Source organism: Dermacentor variabilis, chromosome 2 (assembly GCF_050947875.1).
Source record: "Dermacentor variabilis isolate Ectoservices chromosome 2, ASM5094787v1, whole genome shotgun sequence".
Taxonomy (NCBI): domain Eukaryota; kingdom Metazoa; phylum Arthropoda; class Arachnida; order Ixodida; family Ixodidae; genus Dermacentor; species Dermacentor variabilis.
The window spans coordinates 203372508-203393000 of NC_134569.1; the positions used below are offsets into that span (position 1 = coordinate 203372508).

At 46.7% G+C, this 20493-nt stretch overlaps 1 protein-coding gene across 1 annotated transcript in view; it reads right to left on the reverse strand.

Moving 5' to 3' along the window:
- Nucleotides 1-18392: 18392 nt before the first annotated feature.
- LOC142571153 (male-specific histamine-binding salivary protein-like) overlaps nucleotides 18393-20493 on the reverse strand; it is a 33139-nt gene continuing 31038 nt past the window's right edge. The window contains exons 4-6 of the mRNA XM_075679431.1: nucleotides 19639-19721; nucleotides 18629-18712; nucleotides 18393-18533 (exon numbers count right to left, since the gene is read on the reverse strand). Coding sequence (XP_075535546.1) covers nucleotides 18406-18533; nucleotides 18629-18712; nucleotides 19639-19721 — 295 coding nt within the window. The 3' untranslated portion in view covers nucleotides 18393-18405. The remainder of the gene's footprint in view (nucleotides 18534-18628; nucleotides 18713-19638; nucleotides 19722-20493) is intronic.

Genomic DNA, 20493 nt, shown 5'->3' on the forward strand with positions numbered 1-20493 from the left:
GTGCCGCTGGATATGTTCACAGGGTACTTGCATTGGGTATGCGCACAGACTGGGTATGGGCAGTGTGTATGCTCATGCACTGGGTACGTGCTGCTCGATATGTGCCTCTGCGTTTTAGTTTTATTTAAACCTGATAGCATGCCATTAGAAACACTGCGCCTTGCTTATTATAAACAGTGATCCCATATTATCTGCATAACCATTCCCTACACACAGGTACAATTTTCATACAACCGTTCTATACAAATCATGGATGCTTCTCATTACATGAACGTCTCTGCTGCTCAGTCTGGAACTTATTTTGGTTTTGATTTGTGTTTGTTGATTAAAGAAATGTATTTATATGTTCGGTTTCAGTATTAGAGCAACTACATGGTTGTGTGAAATTCGGGAATTCTGAATATAGTAACTCTTATTTTTCCCTTTGTTCCATTTTTGCTATCAATGCTTATTTTTATAGCTATAAGTGGATCTTTATTCATCCACGGGCATAAAGGCTCCGTGTATTTGCTGTTCCTATGTGTGTTGCATTCAGATATCAAGCACGTTGAAAAGTTTAAAGCTCGCACATTCAATGTGAGTGTCACTGTTAAATGCATAGCAAAATTTTAATTGCTCATTTTTTTCGCAATTCTTTCTAATTAATTTTGTGACTTGCCAAACGGTCGTATTTCTTAAATATATTTTCTGTGGTACGTAATAAAGCAAAAATTTGGCAGAGCTCAGTTAAAATTGCATCTTAAGCGCCAGAAAATAAATTATTGTTGCTGCACAACAGATGGGACTCCATCATTGTAATGCATCACAGTGATCAGCAAGGTTTCATCAACGGTTACCGAAACGCCAGATCGCTCCAAGTGCTCCAAATGAGCGTCGGTGTTTCCACCCAATTGTGCTTTTCATTGGCATTCAAACGTTTCGACCTTCATTGCGCCGACAGTTTCCGGATTGCCAAATGCTAATGGATTATTAATGCCAGTGGTTTCCTTGATATGTTTGGCGACCCAGCAATAAATTTAGCAGAGATTCGTGGGTACCATAGTGTCCACGTCATGTACACAATAAACAAATGCAGAAGCTAAAGTTGTTGAAAGCTTCCTGGACCTTGCTGGAATTTCGGTTCCAAATACACCGCTTTCATATTGTGCACATTGCTTAACGACGAAACAGGACGAGAACCTGTGACCCAGTTGTTCGCTTATGTATTCATAACCCTCCTCTCGAGTGTTCTTCTAAAGGAAAATAACTTCGTGACCGGCCATAGGTCAAAACACGCAAATTCCCCTGCGATCGCCTGCGACGTGGCTACAACAACTTAGTCTTAAGAAAAATATTAGCTCATTATTCAGACACGTGAAGTCTGCACACAGCCGCATGGAAGTATGCTGTGTCTAATGAAATTACCTAAACTTTACATATTTTTGCACTACAGGTGGGTCGATAATTATTCAGCACCCGTGTACTTATCATTTATGTATACTCACAGAAATGCGAGATCAGGCATACGATAGCCATGCTGTGTTTGTTTTCATTATTTTTAAACAAATCGCCACAAAATCTGAAATAGCCTCTCACAAATTACAGATTTTTTGAGAAATGCTCAAAGTGCGCAGAAGACTAATCCTATAATGTAATGCTTTACGTTGCTTTCAAATCTGCTAGTTTAGAAACATCGCTTCAGTTCGTGGCTGCGTTGTGATAAATGCTTACATCTCTTGCTTTGCCCGCTCCTCTGTTGACCCGCTACATAACGGCTCTCATTGAAGATATGTTCCAGATCCGCCGTCTTGACCACCAGTGGCGCTTGAACACGCTGTCGGTGCTAAATCTAATGCACATTCACAGATAGTTAAGTCCACTTTAGGACGGCCATTGCTGTAGCGCAATCGTAGAGAATCACACGCGTATTGCAAACGTGTGCATTGACCTCGCAACGGTCGTGAGTTCTCTATTCATCCGCGTTCATTTGCCTTGCATGTATTAAAGCGAAAACCTTAAGTGGCTCGTTGCAATGGCTCATACCTAAAAACGCGGCGTCTAGTCAATTGGTACAAAAGTATCTTCATCAGCAGTAACATACCTATGTAAGCAAGCAATGGCTCATACCCCCGTAAGCAATGGATGGATGGATGCAAAAATTTAATGAAGGTCTTGAGGTACGCGACTCGGCGCGCTGCGGGCCGCTCCCACGTCGGAACGGTCAGGCCATGCCCGACCGCCGCATCGTGGGCCCTCTGGACAGCCAATAGTTGCGCCCCGGCATCGGGGCTCTTGATAGCGGAGAGCCACTTGTCCTCATTGACTTGTTCTCTGCCTCGTAACGAGGGCCAACGCCAGAGCATATGGTCTAGGCTAGCGAAGTCATTGCAGTGCCTGCACGAACTAGTGGCGTAAGTGTCTGGATAAAGCTTGTGGAATAAAGCCGGGCTGGGATACGAGCCTGTTTGCAGTAATCTGAGGGTTTATGCCTGCGCTCTAACTTCTTGTGAGGAAGGGAAAAGTTTCTCCTGCCGAGATAAAAGTGCTGCGTAATTTCATTGTGTGTGGTCGGTTGCTCTCTGTTCTCCACCACTGTGGGCCGGCGGTGGAGTTCTCCGTGGTCGCGGAGAGCGAGACCTCGCGCATTGGAGTGGCCCAGCTCATTGAGGTTTATTGGGCCTCCCGTGATAAATCCCTTGTGAGCGGGGAACCACGTGAGAGTGTGGGAGGCGATGCTTTTGCCATCGAGGATGCAACAGGCTTCCTTACACACGGTGCCAATGCTGAAGGCGCGGATGGCTGCCCTGGAGTCGCTGAAAATATTGGCATGTTTGTCGTCCAGGAGGGCCAAGGCAATGGGCCACTTGCTCAGCCGCACGCGACGACATCCTTAGTACCGAAGCGGCGTTAACGGTCGAACCCCTGTGTTTGATTGACACTACCGTGAAATTGTTGCTGCTGCCATACTGGGCCGCGTCAACGAAGCAGCAGTCGCCAGGTAGTTCTGTCGCGCGGCGTAGGAGCGCCACCGCCCTGGCCTTCCTTCTTTCTACGTTGCGCTGGGGACGCATATTCCCCGGCCCCCGTAAGCAAAACAAAATGCAATGGCTCATACCCTCTTCGGGCAGACGCTACAGAGAGAGAGAGAGAGAGAGAAAGCAAGGACAGGAAAGGCAGCGAGGTCAATTAGAAGAGCATCCGGTTTGCTACCCTGCACTGGGGGTGGGGGAAAGGGGAATATAAAGAGGAAAAAGGGAGAAAGTGAGCCCTGAATGTGTGTGGGCGGGGCACTATGCACAGGGACACTATAAGCGGACTCTTAAAGGGAACCTGAAGAGTCCGTCGAATTCAATAAGACGCTCATATACGGATGCGGGAACCTTATAAACCATATAGGTAAAATTTGGGGGTTTTTTTTATTAGGAGCGACGTAATCGCCGGTTAAAATTGCGCTGTAGGTCTGCCCCCCGTCGAATGCCGCGCGCTGCTGCTGACGCTGACGAGGCGAGCGGAGACCGGAAACCTCGGTGTTGTGACGTCAACTCTACTGTTTTGTTCCTTCGCCGCCTGCGCGACCGTGCCTGACCGTGCTTGTTTCTGCGTGCGTGCCATCTTAATCTGCTTCGATCCACCCTGCATTCCTTTGTTGGTGCGTCTGCGTGTATGTAGAGTGGTAGTCAACGTGCGCAGCATCACCTGAAGTGGTGGGCCGATCATGCCGGCTTTCTGTGCAGCCTACGGTTGCACGAGCACCAGCGGCCGCGGCGATGTTGTCTTCCATTGCTTCCCACAAGACAAGAAACTTTTAACGAAGTCGCACAGATGAAGGTCACTACACGTACTGCATGAACCGGGAAGCTTTTCACGCGTTTAAACCGTCTGTGTAGATTGCCGACAGCTTTGGACAGCGCACAAATGCCGACGATCGCATCCCCGCTTATGTTCCACGAGGAGGCATGCAGGAACACAACACTACAGTTGTTTGACCGGAAACGAGCTCACTAGATCGGCGAAAGATCGGCGAGATCACTAGATCGCTTTGCAAAAAACATACTCACCAAAGAGCATTTCCAACACGAGGAGATCCCAAGACTTCGCTTTCGTTCGCGTCGAAAGCACTGCTCGCACCAGCATCGTTTGCTTCTTCGAGAGGCCGGCTCTTCGCAATCGGCTCGTACATGTAGGGAGTAACGCCGAACTCCTCAGAAAAACGCAGTCTCTCTAAATTTTCCATTACCTCTTAATTTTCCATTACAGCACCAAACTACCTGGCACCGCGCTTCATGTGTAGCGGCAGCGGTTGGTGACTAGAGTTGACGTCACGAGGCGCCCGACCAATCACAGGCGGAAACGAGACGCGCGAGCTGGGCGTGTCCGCTGCTGCACTTTTCGTCGAAATAAAATATATTTGCGCTTTCCTTCGCTCAATTTCGATACGATATTCGAATTCGGAGGGTTGAAAACCATTATGTACACATGTACACTCATTTTTTCTGGAAAACCTTTCAGCTTCCCTTTAAGCTGGTGCACTTCAAGTATTGCACTAATGCACGATTCGCTTTTCGTGCCAGTGACGGGTGTGGCCACGGTCCGAGTATGTTTCGCTCGATGAACGGTCTTAAGTACAATAGGTGTAAAGTTTCCCGCAGAGAGAGGCGTTTTACATCGTAGCGGGGGCAGGTACACAATAGCTGTTCGATGGTCTCCTCGCAACCACAGGTATCGCACACATCGGGTTCTCGGCCATTCCCAAACGATAGGAGTATGAGTTCTTGAACGCTACTCCCAGCCACAAGCGGTACAGCAAGGTTGCTTCGCCGCGGAAAAGGCTCTATGGCAGTTGTAGCCGTAGCGTGGGGTCCAGTTTATATAATCGGCAATTGAAGGCACTTCAATTCCAGAGATCTTGCCACTTTTTGCGTGCATGTAGGCGAAGTTCCATGGCAGCGTCCTACTCTCGCCAATGGTATTGAAGGCGTCTGGGTATCTTCGTGGGCAGACAGGGCAGCCTCGTCAGCTAGGTTGTTGCCGACGATGCCACAGTGAGCAGGAATTCATTGAAATATGATGGTGTGCCCTCTTTCCAGAGCATGGTGGTGCACTTCCCTGATGTCAGATATCATCTGCTCGTAAGTTCTGTGACGTAATGCGGACTTGATGCTGTGAAGGGCTGCCTTAGAGTCACAAAATACGACCCATTTCCCTGTTGGCTCATCGGCGACGTACATCATAGCGGCATGCAGAGCTGCAAGTTCTGCCGATGTAGATGTAGTCGTGTGCGACAATTTGAATTCAACTGTAACCTTCTTGGCTGGAACGACGAATGCGGCAGTTGAGCTGGTACGGCAGGTCAAACCATTGGTATATATATACGTATATGGTCATGATACGTCTGGTGCAGTAATAGGAGCGTAAGTTGCTTCAGAGCCGGCGATGGATGATCAGACTTTCTTGTAATTCCAGGAATAGCAAAATTCACTTGAGGCTGTCGTAGGCACCACAGGGGAGATGAAGGCTTCGTCGCCGGTGTAAAATTTGACGGTATGCACTCTTTATGAGCGTTAATCACTCTTGAAAAGGTCGCTTGAGGTCTCTCGGCTGGTAAGGAGGCCAAATGATGGTGTGGGATCCTTGACAGATGGCGAATGTGCGCTCTGAGAGAGTCGACAGCTGCGTGTGTCTGGATCATATGGACCCCAGCGATGGCAATTGTTGCTGCTGTTGACGTGCACCGAGGCAGCCCTAAACACGTGCGTAGGGCTTGACCTTGTATGCTCTCCAAAGCGCGAAAGTTCGTCTTGCTTGCATTTGACAACACTGCTAGACTGTAACGTAGGAGTCCGAGAAACAGTACCCTGTAGAGCAGCATCATAGAACGGACTGGTGTACCCCAGTTTTTCCCGCTGAGAACTTTAAAGACCTGAGCAATGGCAACTAATTTCTTCTTTAGATAGACGCAGTGAGGGCTCCACGAGAGTTTGCGCTCAATGATTACGCCCAGAGAGTGGTGTGTCTTAGCATAGGATACAGCTTGACCATTGATTGAAACAGCATACGATGGCATTTGCTTGCGCGTAAAGCCAACTAGTGCGCAGTTTTCAGTAGATACGCTGAGGCCTTGTTCTCAGAGAAAAGACGCCGTCATGGTTGCCGCCACCTGAAGCCTGGCTCGTACCTGAGGGCGAGTCACCGCAGAAGCCCAGATGCAAATGTCGTCGGCGTATATGGAGACGTGAACTGACCGCGGTAGGTACTCCGCTAGTCCTACCAAGACGAGGTTGAATAGAATGGGGCTCAACACTATACCCTGCGGCACACCATGGCAGATGTAATGTTCCGAAGATGGGCCGTCTTCAGTCTGTAAGAAAAAGCACTTCTCAGTCAAATAGTCCCGAATCCATTGATACATCCGGCCACCGACTCCAACAGCCTCAAGTGAGTTCAGTATAGCCTCATGGGCAACGTTATAGTATGCTCCTTTTACATCTAGAAAAAGTGCCACTGATAGGCGCTTGAAGCTTTTTTTGATTTTGAACCCAGGTTACGATGTCGATGACGTTGTCAATAGACGAGCGACCTCGACGAAAGCCCATCATAGAGTCCGGATAGATGTTGAATCGCTCTAGGTACCATTCCAAGCGAGCAAGAATCATTCTTTCCATCACTACCAACGTAGCTCGAAAGCGCATTCGGACGATATGATGACAGCTCAAGCGGAGACTTTCCAGGTTTCAGAATGGGGATCAAGCGGCTCATTTTCCATTGTCTAGGAACGGCGCCGTTCTCCAAGACTCATTGGTCTGCCAAGCTCTGCCTAGCTCATCACGTGCGTCATGTTCAAGGTGGCACAGGGCAGCATACGTGATGCCATCAGGTCCTGGTGACGAAGAACGCCTGCAGGTCGCCTACGCAGCATCGAGCTTTTCGAGTGAAAAGAGCACGTTCATTTCTGGTACACGTGCCTCAGGGATGTGATTCAGGGCTGCGCCGGTAATGATGGCCATGGACCCAGCAAACCGTGCACAGAAATGTTCAGCCACTTGAAGTTCCGAGTGGAGTTGGTAGATGGCCAGAGCAGCAAATGGCTTCCTTTGATGCGGAGATGAGCGAAGTCCCCTAACCGTTCTCCATATGTGCGAGAGCGATTTTCGGGGATCAATCGATTGACAGAAAGTTTTCCATCGCTTGTCTTCCAATTTATCCATACGACGCTGAACTTTCTTCTCTATGCGTCGTGAAGCCCTCAGTTCCAAGATGCACTTCTTACGCCGATACCTCCTCTCCGCCTGTCGGCGGGCCGCACGCAGCCTCTCCAGTTCCATATCCAAGTCTGTTCGCCTTGCTGACCTTGTGAGCGAGCAGATGGGTGTTTTCAATGCCTCTGCGATTGCATCTTCGATAGTGTGTGGAAGGCCTTCCCGACATGCGTCATCTATATCCTTCTTAAACTTTATCCAATCAACTGTACGCAAGACAGTAGAGGAGCCTTGCTCAACACCTGTAATCTTTATTCATGTTGGAATATGGTCGCTTCCATGTGTTTCTACGTCCGTAAACCATTGGACGCTCGAGGCAAAGCGCCGTGACACCAACGTTAAGTCCAAGCAGCTACTAAAGGTCGTGCCTCGCAAAAACGTAGGGCTGCCGTCATTCACACAGCACAAATCATGGTCGGCAGCAAAGGAGGCGAGACTCCTGCCTTTGGAATCAATTTTAGTGCTTCCCCATAGCTGGTGACGCGCGTTGAAGTAACCTGTTATAACCCAGAGGCCATTGTTCATCAGTAATATTTTCTTGAATCAATCGCCGTCAAAGTGACCCGCTGTGGATATGTAGGCTCCAAGTAGTGTTAATGACACATCCTTCTTTTGGATATTCAGGCAGACATATTGGTTGTCGTCATGAGACTCTACCGCGTTAGCGACATATGTAAAGTCCGTGCGGATGTAGATGATTACTTTCGTGCTCGCACCGCATGTGGACGAGCCGAAAGATTCGTAACCGGACAGTTTGAGTGGAGTTGGTGTATTTTGTTTGCAAATGACCAGTAGGGGAAAGCGATTTGTAAAAATGAATTGGCGAAAGTCTGCTATACGGATCCTTAGACCCCTAGCATTCCACTGAAAGATCGACGCACCTTTAAATTCAGTGCGGAAGGGGACTATTGGTCGAGCCATGATGCTTAAACGATGCTAGCAAGCACTGGATTTAGTGCATCCAGTATTTGCAGTGCACTTCGAGCTGCTGGGATTTGCAGCTTGATCAGTATGATGCGCACTGTAATAATTAGCGAGTGCAGCATATCAGCCACTTGCCTGTCTTGGTCGCATAAATCACTGACAGTAGACGTCGGGGGTTGTTCAGCAAAAGTATGCTGTGATTCTGTCGGTGGATGTTGTCGTTTCGGTAGAGCCAGCCAAGATTCTGCAGATGTGGTCTTCTCAGTGCCCCTGTTCTTTGCAGTCCTTTCCACAGAGTCTGGCCTGGGCGGCCAGACTCTGTGGAACGCGTCGCAGAGACAACACCCTTCCTTGAGCAGCGCCGACGATGGGAACATCGCTTCCTGATTTTATCGGCGGCTTCGCGATGAGATGAATGATCTGTCGCCATTTCTTTCAAGATAGTCATTTCCTTTTTAATATGCGGGCTTTTGCGACGAAGCTTCGTGTGACCCTCCGCAGTGTGAACACTTTATTACAGTCGCGCCACATTTATCTGCAGCGTGGGGCTCGGCGCAACGGGGGCATGCTGCCTAATTTTCGCAGACGCTGCTGACGTGCCCCAGTTTCATGCATTTGCGGCACTTAAGATGTTTCGGAAGGAAAGGCCGCACTGCATGTCTGAATTGTCCCACCTTAACATGTGAGGGTATATATATTTACCCTTTAAAGCAATCTTCACGCAGCGTGAACTGCCTAGCCGCTTAACATCAATATTGACCTTATCATTGGCTAGCTTGATAAGAATCGGCAAGTCGTTATTGAGGATGGCGACGTCTACGTCGTAGATAACGTCGGTGACTGCGTCAGATCCTAGAGGGATGTAAGAGCGCACCTGAATGCCATCGATGTCCCTCACGCTGCGTACAGTGGTCAGAGCATCCGCATGCTGGACATCAACCGCCAGTAGATTTTTTCGGGTGTTGACTCGAATGCCTGAAATTTAATTTGGCACCAGTGCTTCCAGTGACATCGACACAGATTGCCTGTTGAGTAGCTTCATGTTGACGGTGGGAAGCAAGGGCACAAACATGATGGTATTGGCGTCCGGCGTCTGCGCGTGACTTACTGTTCACTTGCTTGACGATGAGGGCGTCCTGGGGTTTCTTCTCTTCGCTATGCGGCTCTGCACGAGCTGGAAGTCGTCATCGGAAGTGTCCTCACTGCTGAGAGAGTAGACATGGGTGTCCTCGCTGTCGCTGTCGCTCTGCTGACCGATCCGCTTCCTGGAGGCGGCCAGCGCTGACGCCGCCGTCACCGGCAGACGTGCGGGATCGTCCACTTCCATCACGACCGAGCAGGGAGCGAGGACCAGCGGATGAACTTAGATCATAGAAATAAAACTAGAGCTAGAAAGAACAGCGCCGTATCAAACACACTTCGTCGCCGTCCTCCCAGAGGCTACAAGCGCTCAGTAAAGTGAAGCGAACAGTACATAGTACATTCATTGCAATCGCCCAGACAGCACACAGATAGCATACGTTTTAATGAAGAACAATCTGAAAATGAGCATCCGAACTGTGAATAAAACTTTGCATACTCCCCTCGTAAGTACGCCATGGACGAGGATGCTCGCCAAGCGAGAAGCCAGGTGCGACGTGCGAAGCGGCGGGACCAAGGCGTTAGGACTTGAGTGCTGCTTTCCACTGCTCAGAGAATGCATCGTAAAGTCGAAGAGGAACGTTGTTGGCGCCAGTCAGACCCCGCTATACGAGCACGCAAAGCCGCAGATAAGCGTCCAAAACGAGCCGGAGAAGCCGAACTGAGAAAGCAGCAACGCGACGATGCGAGACGGTAACGTAGACAGGAGGCGGAACCTCGCAGAGAACGGCTTGCCAGACATTTACATTAGACTGCGGCTCGTAATGTCTGGCGAGAAGACTGACTCCTCCGGTCGTGTAACTTAATGCATCACCAAGTGTGCAGCAGGCTCTTGCCTTCAAGTGTTACAGGACTGTGACATGCTGCCGAAATTTTATTTGTACGCTTAAGTTTAGTAAACAGTCAATTCATCCATGCTTCCTTTGCATTCATCGTCTGTTGACATACCTAATAGCAGTGAATGACGTCGTGACTTAGCGTTTGCAGGGGTCGCTATTTAATTGCGGAAGTGCTTCTTTTCACATTCGTGTGGTGGACACACCAACGTTTTCGCAGTAACCAAGCAGAAGCGTAGCGTTCAGCAGGAATACGTTATAGGCAATGAGATACCGCGGTAGGTCACAACTCAGCACTTTGAGAACTAATTACGTAGGGCTTGCCGATAGCACTTACATGTGGCTACCATAATGATGACGTTGGTTCTCCTCTCCTTAGACCGCTGGAGATAAAGAGGGATCAGTATAAAGTTGTAGAAATGTTACAAGAACCGTTCCCGCTAGCAATTGGTCTGAAAACGCGAACTTTGTCATGTATTCTTTGCGAGACTACAGCATTTCAGAAGACTTGTCTCGAATATTCTGGTTAATACCCGATGACATTGCTGCATGCCAGAAAAAACACACCGATAATAATAAGCCGGAAAAAGGTGCACAAAAGCATTCAGCGGGACCGGTTGGTGGATATCACCTTGAAACAAAACTTCGTAAATAAACGTGAGCCAAGTGAGACACAGAATTGACGGGGACGTCTGTCGTAAATCACCGTCCTCACCGCATACATGCATCTATGCATGTATGCGTTTATGCTCACCTTGCTTTGCACAGATTTGCTCAAAACCCAAGTTGGTGCACCTACGCTTGATCATACAACCGAGGCGTTTAAATGCCACAAGCAGTGTTATTTTGCGCAACTCTTCTCGTTTAAATGCAGGTTTTACAGGCATTCTCTCTTGTTTACCACGACGAACTCGAAAGCGAGGTTTGTGAAATACTCGCGGTTCATAAGCTTGGTGACACTTGTATTTTTGTTCATTTGTTGACCTACAATACAAAAATATATTTTGGTGTCGGGACTAAGAGAATGGCATCAATTGATGACACTGTATTTAGAAATGCATTCATTAAATAGTTATTTTTTATGCAAACACATATGCAATAGGTAGAGAAACAAATAAGGGAAGCAGGCTGGGAACTTACCGGAGGGAGCACAACGCTGGCCTACTCTTCGGGAAGGACAGGATAGAAACGTTTGAATCGAAAATAGCAAAAGTTGCAGTTTAACCATAGCGCTGCCGAGTATTACAGCATTACACAGAATCAGGACCGTAATTTTTTCAGCAGCATAAATTGCGAAAAATATCAAGTTAGTGATAACAAGTTATCAAGTTAACATTGTGCCACACACGCATTCGCAAAGATGAATAGATTTCTCTCGACGACCACAAACATTCGTTTTCACAACGCTGGCACAGTGAAGAGCACCGGCAATGGGGAGCGAACATGTTGTGCTGCCGCTCGCTCCAATGCCTCTCGGAAACTTGACGTTACAAGCACTCGGCACTTGGCCTCCAAGCACTCGGCGTGCGAGAACATAGCGCGCATCAAGGCGCCAGCGATGTCGCACCGCCCTTTAGTGCCAAAGAATTAACTTGGCTCATTGGACATTATGCCTGTGTCCGGCGGTGGTTGCCTCGTTAGCGGTAGGAAGGCAAAGATGTAAGTATAGTACGTATGAGATCGATGTAGACTATACAGAAAGCTCAGAATATACGGAAAGTGTTTGTGCAAACATATCCTGGTATCAGAAACTAAGAGTTTTCAAAAGACGATTCCGAATGCGTTTGCCCGTAGATGGATTCGAACCCAGGCCACCTCGAGGAATATTTGCAGCCAGAGACAGAGGCGTTGCCTCCACTCAACACCAGACGGTGTTATCTGCAGGGGGAGGGGCGCCTAGTTCGTGCGGCACATCACGGGAGAGGGCTCCCCGCTTGTATATAAAAGGACGCGCGCGTTGGCTTGACTCCATTGCGCGTTGCAAAATGGTTCCCGGAGCATCCACCTCGGCGACGCCTGCGAAGCCCCGTGCTCGACCGCGAAAGTGCTCGTTGGAAGCAGAAACACGGGACCAGCGTAACGGTGCTCGGCATGCAATGCAACTGAAATGCAATCACATTTCTAAAGGACGCATCTACGTACTTTACGGACCATAAGATAATGATCGTTGGTGTTGAACCTCCACTTCCAGCAAGTACACAATCACCACGTATCTCAATGGAGTAAGTAAAGAAGCGATTGTGATGGCTCTAAATGTGTTTGTGTCCATTAAAAAAATGGGGAGCCTGCAGCAGTTCCGAAGGCTACGGCGATAGCATTAAAGGGAACACATTGGGGGACAGCTATCGAAAACTAAAATAGAAAACAAAAGTAAATCATGATAGCTTTCCAATATAGTCCCCCAATGTGTTCTCTGAAGTGACTCCGCAGTAGCCCTCGGAGGTGTTACGGGCTCCCAATTTTTTTCAGTCGCCGCAGATTATCACCAACATATTCAGCGCGGACCGCCATGCGCAGCCGCCGATGGGACGGAGGAAGAGACGCGTGCTCACCTGCCCCTAGAACTCCGCCATTGAACTCGTGAGCTCAAAAAAATTGGGCTCGTGGGAACGCGGAATGCATCGAACCGGAACCGTTTTGGGCTCACGCTCGCACGCTTAGCTCACACCGACAGCATACGGCGCACGGGACGCGCTGGAATTTTTTCGCGCTTGGCCTTTATACGGAACATCACGGCAGGAACGAAAACTCGCCTGAAGTGTCCATATATTTACAATGGGAATTAAATATCAAGAACGTAGAAAAGAATGAACAGCAAACCATAAATACAGAAGCAAAACCGTGACAATAAAGAAAATATAGTGTATGAAATCCCCTTACATTTTCCGATTACATATCACTGAGACTATATAAGCGGCATTATAAGAGTTCAGCAAGAAACAACTGCACAGAAGAGCTATGAAAAATCTAGATTTCATTTTTAAAATTTTGTATAATCAGTGACAAGAAAGCTTTCATTCAGCACATACCAGCCGCAAATGAATAAATAGGTAAATAAATAAACAGTTCACACCTGAATGTACTTGTCAACGTGCCTTCACTATCGCTGCACAGCAATCCGCCTCACCTACTAACTAGAACGTAAAAGTGCACCTGTAGTAGCCATGCACGACGAAGCTGACGTCGGCATCATTAATTTGCCGTCGTCAGGCTATCTCCTGATTCTTGATTAGGTCGTATGACGACGGAAAAAACTTGTCTCCCACCTTTACATTATTTAAGACAGTCCAAGTCCCAGAAAGAATAAATATATTTTATAGATAAGGTTAGTTTGATTACGTAGAAGCACAGTACCTGCGGAAAAATCACGTCGGCCATTATTTCCAGTAAACTATCTGCAATCATTCTCTATGTTTATGAAAAAAAAAGGAATGAAGAAAACTGACAATTGTATGAAATAAATAGAGCGGCAAGGGCGCGCTTGAAGAAGTGCAAATAAAATGGAGAAATTTTGCGTATTCGGGCTGACTTTGTACACTTCATTCTTTTAGCAATCGAACAGTCACAATGTCTCGTAAAATGGTGCTGTTACTAAAGCGATTTCGTCACACACAAGGCACTGTGAAAGGTCCACTCATATCACCAGTAGCGTTCGTCTACGCAAAGCCCTGCATCTTCGTCGCTCTCACTCTAGCCTGCCAGCTTCTTGGCAATGCCGCAACATAGAGCGAAGGACACGTAAACAGTAGACGTCTATTTAATGTATATCCGCGGGCAAACTCTAGAATTCTCAGCAAACTTGGAAGGAGCAGCTCTTGCCATACAGATCGAATCAAACGCAAATCCGGCCACAACGAGGCCACTTGGTCGCACTTCTCAGCGCAGCCGCCGGCGACGGCCTGCGATAACGGAACGCCAGTGGCCGATATTTACATCGCAGGCGCCCGTACGGAGACGCCAGCGGGTTGTCTGCCGGTCTACATCGCAGCAGGGGCTTAGTGGTCCTGATCGATGGTCTGGCATGGGCGGGAGAGTTTGCGGAGAGCACATATACACCGTCTGTGCAATGCCTTCATATATGCTTCGGGAACCGCTGTAGCTTGCTTTTCTCGGATTACTGGTTATATATACAAATCGCCTGGCTGAATATCTGCTGGCAGACGACCGGCAAACAGGACCAGCGCCGCAAGCCATGCGCCAATCTCGCCAAAGTATATGAAGAGCTCCAGCAGGCAGAGACAAAAGGACGCTATAAACGATAAAGGAGCCTACAAGGACGCTCAGTTACTGTCACTCGGATGCGCCCTGCAAACGAGTCTTGCCTGGTTTGTCGAAACCTCAGTAAATCTGGAAGTCAGTCTTCCGACCAATAAAAAATCCGGCACGCATACATATTTCTAACTGACCTGATACATTTAGACATGCTGCACGACTTCGAATCTAGGAGCAAACGTAGCTCGCTGTCAAAGGGAACTTAAAGAAGGCGAAGGGTCTTCCTTATAGGAAGCGCGCACGAGCCATCATTTCAATGTACAGTTCAATCACTTCGCCCGTCTTAAAGCGGGAGGAGGGGGGGAAACGGATGCTCCTTCAGGCGCTTTTCTGTAAGATAGCTGGAACGGCGGGACGAACAGATTTCACTTACGGTCGAGCATATACAAAATGATAAAACTCCCGGTGATTAATTCTCAGAAACAAGCTTTCAGAGCCTCAGTCTCGATCTCTATTGAGCAACCCCCGTACTTCAACTAAAGAATAGAAGGACAGAAACTTTTGCTGCATTTATGTGTTTGCATCATGAAAAAAAAATGCGGCGAAACACATTCAAGGCGTTGTTTTCGAATAGAGAGAGGTCATTATTGTAGGTACTATTATGATAACTTTAACTCAAAACCGGCTATTGACCGGAAAGCTAAGATTTCTCGTTACACATTTCTATGCGCAGAACGACCATGGCACAATGGTGCTCATCGGCACCTAAAGAGTAATTCGCTTATTCCGCCCTTTCCAAATGCTGCATTTCTGTTCATTATAATGGCTACATTTTAACCCTCCTCATTGCTACCCCAAGAAGAGGCAAAATGGTGTGCAAAGCCACTCGCTCTAAGCTCTGGAAATGCATGCTGGAGTCACGAGTTGGCGCGAGCCGCTGAGCACAAGGTCAACATCAGGCGACGGTTGTCGTGCGGGCGTTGTTAACTTGGTAACGTACAGATATATCTGGTTGTTATCTCTGCAGGTACACCTTACAGAATATACACCTCGCTGCGTTGTGGTGACCTTGGCAAAAAGGAGGAATTGGCGAACGTTCCGATTTACCGGCCAGGTTTAAAGCATGGTTGTGCATTCCGAGATCCTTGGGCGATAATGGTGTTTTCAGTTTGCAATGCGCATACGGAATATTCTACTCTCCCTGTTGGGCTGACTGGAATAATTTCTTCTTTGGCACTCACGAGTGCATTGGCGTAATATTCCGCACGAAGAGAAACCATTTCAACTCTATTCTTCGGATGCATTAAATTGCGCGTTTCCTGTCGTTACAAGATTGTTTTCCTATTCTTCATAGTAGCATTTGTAATAATTCTAAGGATGTGCATGACCGCATTAAATTTTTAGCAGCTGCGATTATTTTCAGACTCGTACACATTACAGAAAACATATACTCGATTACAATTATTTTAAAGGATGAAACTGATTGCAGTTAAAAATTACTGCCCCACGAAATTAACTGCGCAATTACTAAAAGTAATCGATTACTTTAATATTACTTTCCTCCCTACCTTTATTATTATTGCGCAAATACGATAAATAGAACGAGGTGGCCTGGCCTTTCCCCTGCGCTCTCTGCAACCCTTCACATGTTATTTATCTTCACTATAAACCGCTTTTCGAAAAATTCCTTCGTGAAGGTTTCTTGCGAATATATCTGCAGCGACACTGAAAACTCGATCAATATGCGCGCTTGCGAGACAGGCCATGTTGTAACGTAGGAACGCCTTGTTCCAAAGACTGTGGCTATTCGAAAGGCCGCTATGCTTGGGTCTGGATCCTCTGTGAAGCGTAGCACTTCATCATTGCTGGGGATAACGGGAGGCACTCCCGACAGGGCAAATTAAACGCTGCGAAATCGCCTATAGGTAGTTCCCTGGCATAAATATGCGAAAAGACCATCGCTATTAACCTATTCAGGTACACCGCCTCCCTACGCCCGTCACTGGTTAGCCAACTGGACTTAAACGACTAATTGTAAAAGACGCCAGCAAAGACTCATGTCCCTCGAAAAGGTGGTGGAAACTAAATTGTAATTTGCTATAAATATGCATATTATTGAGCCCGCGAAATACCTTTCGTGGGTTACAATCACACTGAAAGGTGTACATGAGTTGCGCATTTACCATACAGATATGAACGAAGCGAAGCAGTGAGCAGCAGCTCTTACCACCTATGAACACTGCCTGAAAAGGTTTCCGAGAGAGAAATTTCAAAGCTCGGAGGTCGGTCTTCCGAGCTGCAGGCCTGCCATGTTCAGGTGAACAAGGCGTGGCAGGAGGACGCCAATCGCGGGAAAGAGGCAACCCATGTACAAGTTTTGTTCGCTTTAGACACTGTAGTGCCAACCAAATTTGAACGTTAAAAGGTTGCGCCACTTCGTTTCGTTAAAATATAACTGGTCACATGTAATTAGGTGCTAAAAAATGTAATAGAATTACTGCGAGCGTTAGCAGGCCCAACGAAGTAAATGAAAAAAATTAATACATTACCAAAAAACATTATTTAATACAATTAATTTTGTTAAATTCGTTACCAACAAATCTGATTATTTCGAACATAATTGCATAAGGCGAGAACGGCACGTACTCTCTGGCTTAGCTGCTTGGAACGATTTGGAGGAGGCGAAGTTGTCGAAAGAAGCATGAACACCAGGTGCTGGAGGGCTACGCATTTCGGCTGCACAAATTTCTTGTACACACGGCCTTTCAGGAAACAGCCTCCGCCCTCATAGCATGGTAGTTGCAAGATGCAACAAGCCGACAGGTGTCGCGTAAGCTGACCTTTATTCTGGAGATGGCTTGATAAAAAAAACGTAACATCTAATTTTTCGGCAAACAGAAAGTGCTCATGTTAGGTTGGCAATTACAGTGGCTTCACTTCTATTTAGGGTTTTAAAGATCTGTCACGCATGAAGGAACAAGACGGCATTGTCTTTACGAAGATTTGCCGCATAGCAAACACGATGATTTGGGGCCCACAGTATCGTTAAAACACCGTTACTTACTGAGAAGAGCCCTTGATTCGTCCGTACACACAACATGATAGCACTTTTTTTTTGTAGTTATACAATACTGCGGACTCATCGTCCAAGCAGGGTGGTCGATACAAATAAAAAAAACAGCAACGAAAAAAGCAACAATAATACAGGCTTAGAAAGGTTACTTCACAGTCTGATCACTTGCTTTGATAAGGCAGTTCCATTCACTAATGGTTCTCGGGAAATAAGAAAACATAAACAGGTCTGTCCGAGCAAAATATGGGGTTACAGTGTTTTCATTGTGGTGTCAGGGCGCCTGCTAGTTAAGGGTCACAAATATGTTGATGCATCTAGCGCTAGTTTGGTTTCCAAAAGTTGGGAAAGAAATTCTAATCTAAATTTTTACCTTCGTGCCTGTAATAGGGGAATGGCATTTGCTTGAATTAAATCGGAAGGTAAGTCTAATGCTGAAAATTTATTACAAATAGATCTTACGGCCTCTCTCTGAATACGTTCAAGACAATCAATGTTGCGCTTAGTATGAGGCTGCCATATAATGCACACATATTCCAGTCTCGACCGTACAAGTGCAGTATAGCAGAGCAGTTTAACATTAGTGGGAGCAGTTTTAAGTTTATGTTTGAGGACACAAAGCTTGCGGAAAGCGGATGAACAAACATGATCAATATGAAGATTCCAAGACAGGTTTGAAGTGAGTGTTACACCGAGATATTACAGCAACTTACTTCTTGTAATGGTAAATACCCTAATGCGTAGGTATATGACAAGGGATTTTTTTGGCGAGTTACTGGAAGGCAGACACATTTGCTCGTGTTAAGGGTCATTCCCCATTTTATACACCATTGATGTATGTAGTCCAGACTAGTGTTGAGATCATGCTTTATAATTGCGTTAGCATTGCATTGACGCATGTGCAATACAATCGAAATTTTATTCCACAACGAGGACATCAGACAATCGCGTTTCACGCAGAACGCACTTCAATAAGACGGTGAACCTTTTATTTCCCGTTGCACAAATATGGGTCATACACAACGTACCTTGACGGTCCACAAAGCAGGTGAAATACAAAAAAGCAGAGCGATTCAATCTTATTCACTTCACGAGCTTTGACCCAGAGTTCACAGCCTGAAAAAAAAGATAAGTCAGGGAAAGGTAATTACTATTTATGTACTATTCCAAAGCAGATTTAAGCGGACTAGTGGCTTTTATGAATGTCTTACCATTTTTTCGGTGTGGTACTCTGAGGATTTCACAGTTGTTGTACTCGCTGAAAGCAACTGGGAACTCTACAATGCGTTTCCTGTCTGAAGAGTGACAATAAAAATACTTATACTTTTTTTTCAGATACCACGTGGTCAATGTATGTCATGTATTTAAAGAGTGGTGTGTGCTGCGGAATTTTCACACAGCTACAGTACCATAAGAATAACCGTAGCATCTCATACGTGAATATTTCCCTACTTTCTCGCATTTCTTAAGAATCAGCCCCCTACAATATTTCCTGGTTGCAGCAGAAGGATTCTGCACGTTTTATTTTCGTGTGACACGGTGCATTCGCACTTTACCAATCAATATTTACAATCAATATTCCTTCACAACAAAAATATTGCGAGAAAGGCCACGCAAGAAGCCCAAGGATCCTGACCTCCTGAAGCATGCACGCGACAAAACTACAGTAGCTGTGGCATAATAGGCGCAATTATGCATACCGAGACCGAACAAAACATTGAAATAGTTAATAACTGCTAGAAAATACAGTAGGCGCGTTAGAGAAAAGTTCAAAATTCGAAATTACAGATGTTTTCATTAGCCGTTTACAGTAAAAGCATCATATAAAGCCTATTTCCGAAAAAAAAAATTGTTCATCACTACCGGCCGAATGTGACTTGCCATCCGTTTTGTGTAGCTGGTAAGAAAACAAAAACGTTTTTGTTAAGCTAATTAATTACGCAAGTGCGAAGACATTACAGAACATTAGAAGGCTCTTTGTGTACCACGATGCACAAGTACTTGGCATACTTGATTCGAATCGCTTACGAGGAACATATAGTTTCCAGCTGGCTGAAATATTCGCACACAAGGTGATTTCCTTTTTTCATGTTTGTTTGTTCGTTACACAAAGATGTTCAACAGCTTATTGAGGTCACATTTTTGTCACTCGCTGAGCTCATGACCTAACAACAGAACAGGGCTTAACTGCTTAAGTACTGAAGTATACTCGCAAACTTACCAAGCGTGAGAGATGACTGGATCACATTGGGAAGCGGATAACCTTCGGAAGCTCGAACCCAAGCGTAGGCCGTTTGATTGCTCCTGGTAACAAAAGGGACGACTGTCAATAAATGATTATGAAGCGGAACGAGAACTAAACAGTGCTAAATTGCGCTTCTGGAGACTAAAGTGCACGTTAGCACACATTATTTTTCGCATTCGTAGGTGCTGAAAGACAGCTGTGCCGTAAGTAAATCCGCAACAAGCTGGTTCTATTTTTTTTTCAACCGCTTGACTTCTATATCTTTTCAGTGCGGGCAGTTTTCACAAAATAAAATGAAACTTCTTAAGTACACCTATGGTAATGAAATAGCATTACATATATATCTGCCGAGGACCTTCTAAATTTACTGAACCTCACCATTATTGCGATATAAACTCTATGGACACTGGAGGAATAGTCACACTGTCGACGCCGGTACCACCACTGCCGCGCTGTCCTGGTCAGAACGGCGGATGTGCTGCTCACGCGGGGAGGCATGCGGTCTCCAAACACACGGGATGTGTTTGCCCGCAAAAATGACCAAGCAAAGTGGACGCGTAGTCAACGCTGCGCTGAATCCCCTCAGTGGCGGAGCAAAGGCAGAGTTGCGCGCATGCGCGCACGCTATAAGCACCTTAACGCTTCTGCGTAGCTCTCGGGTGCATGACTCAGGTATGAGCAGTAAACTCCAAGCTACCTAAAATTTCACTGGGTGCTGACTAACGCCGATGCTTTCCTGTCGCCTTCATCTCGTGCAACATGGAGGTGCGACGCCAGCGCACCCGCTAGAGGCGCTCATGGTGCCAGCATTGTGTCGGCGCGATAAGCGCG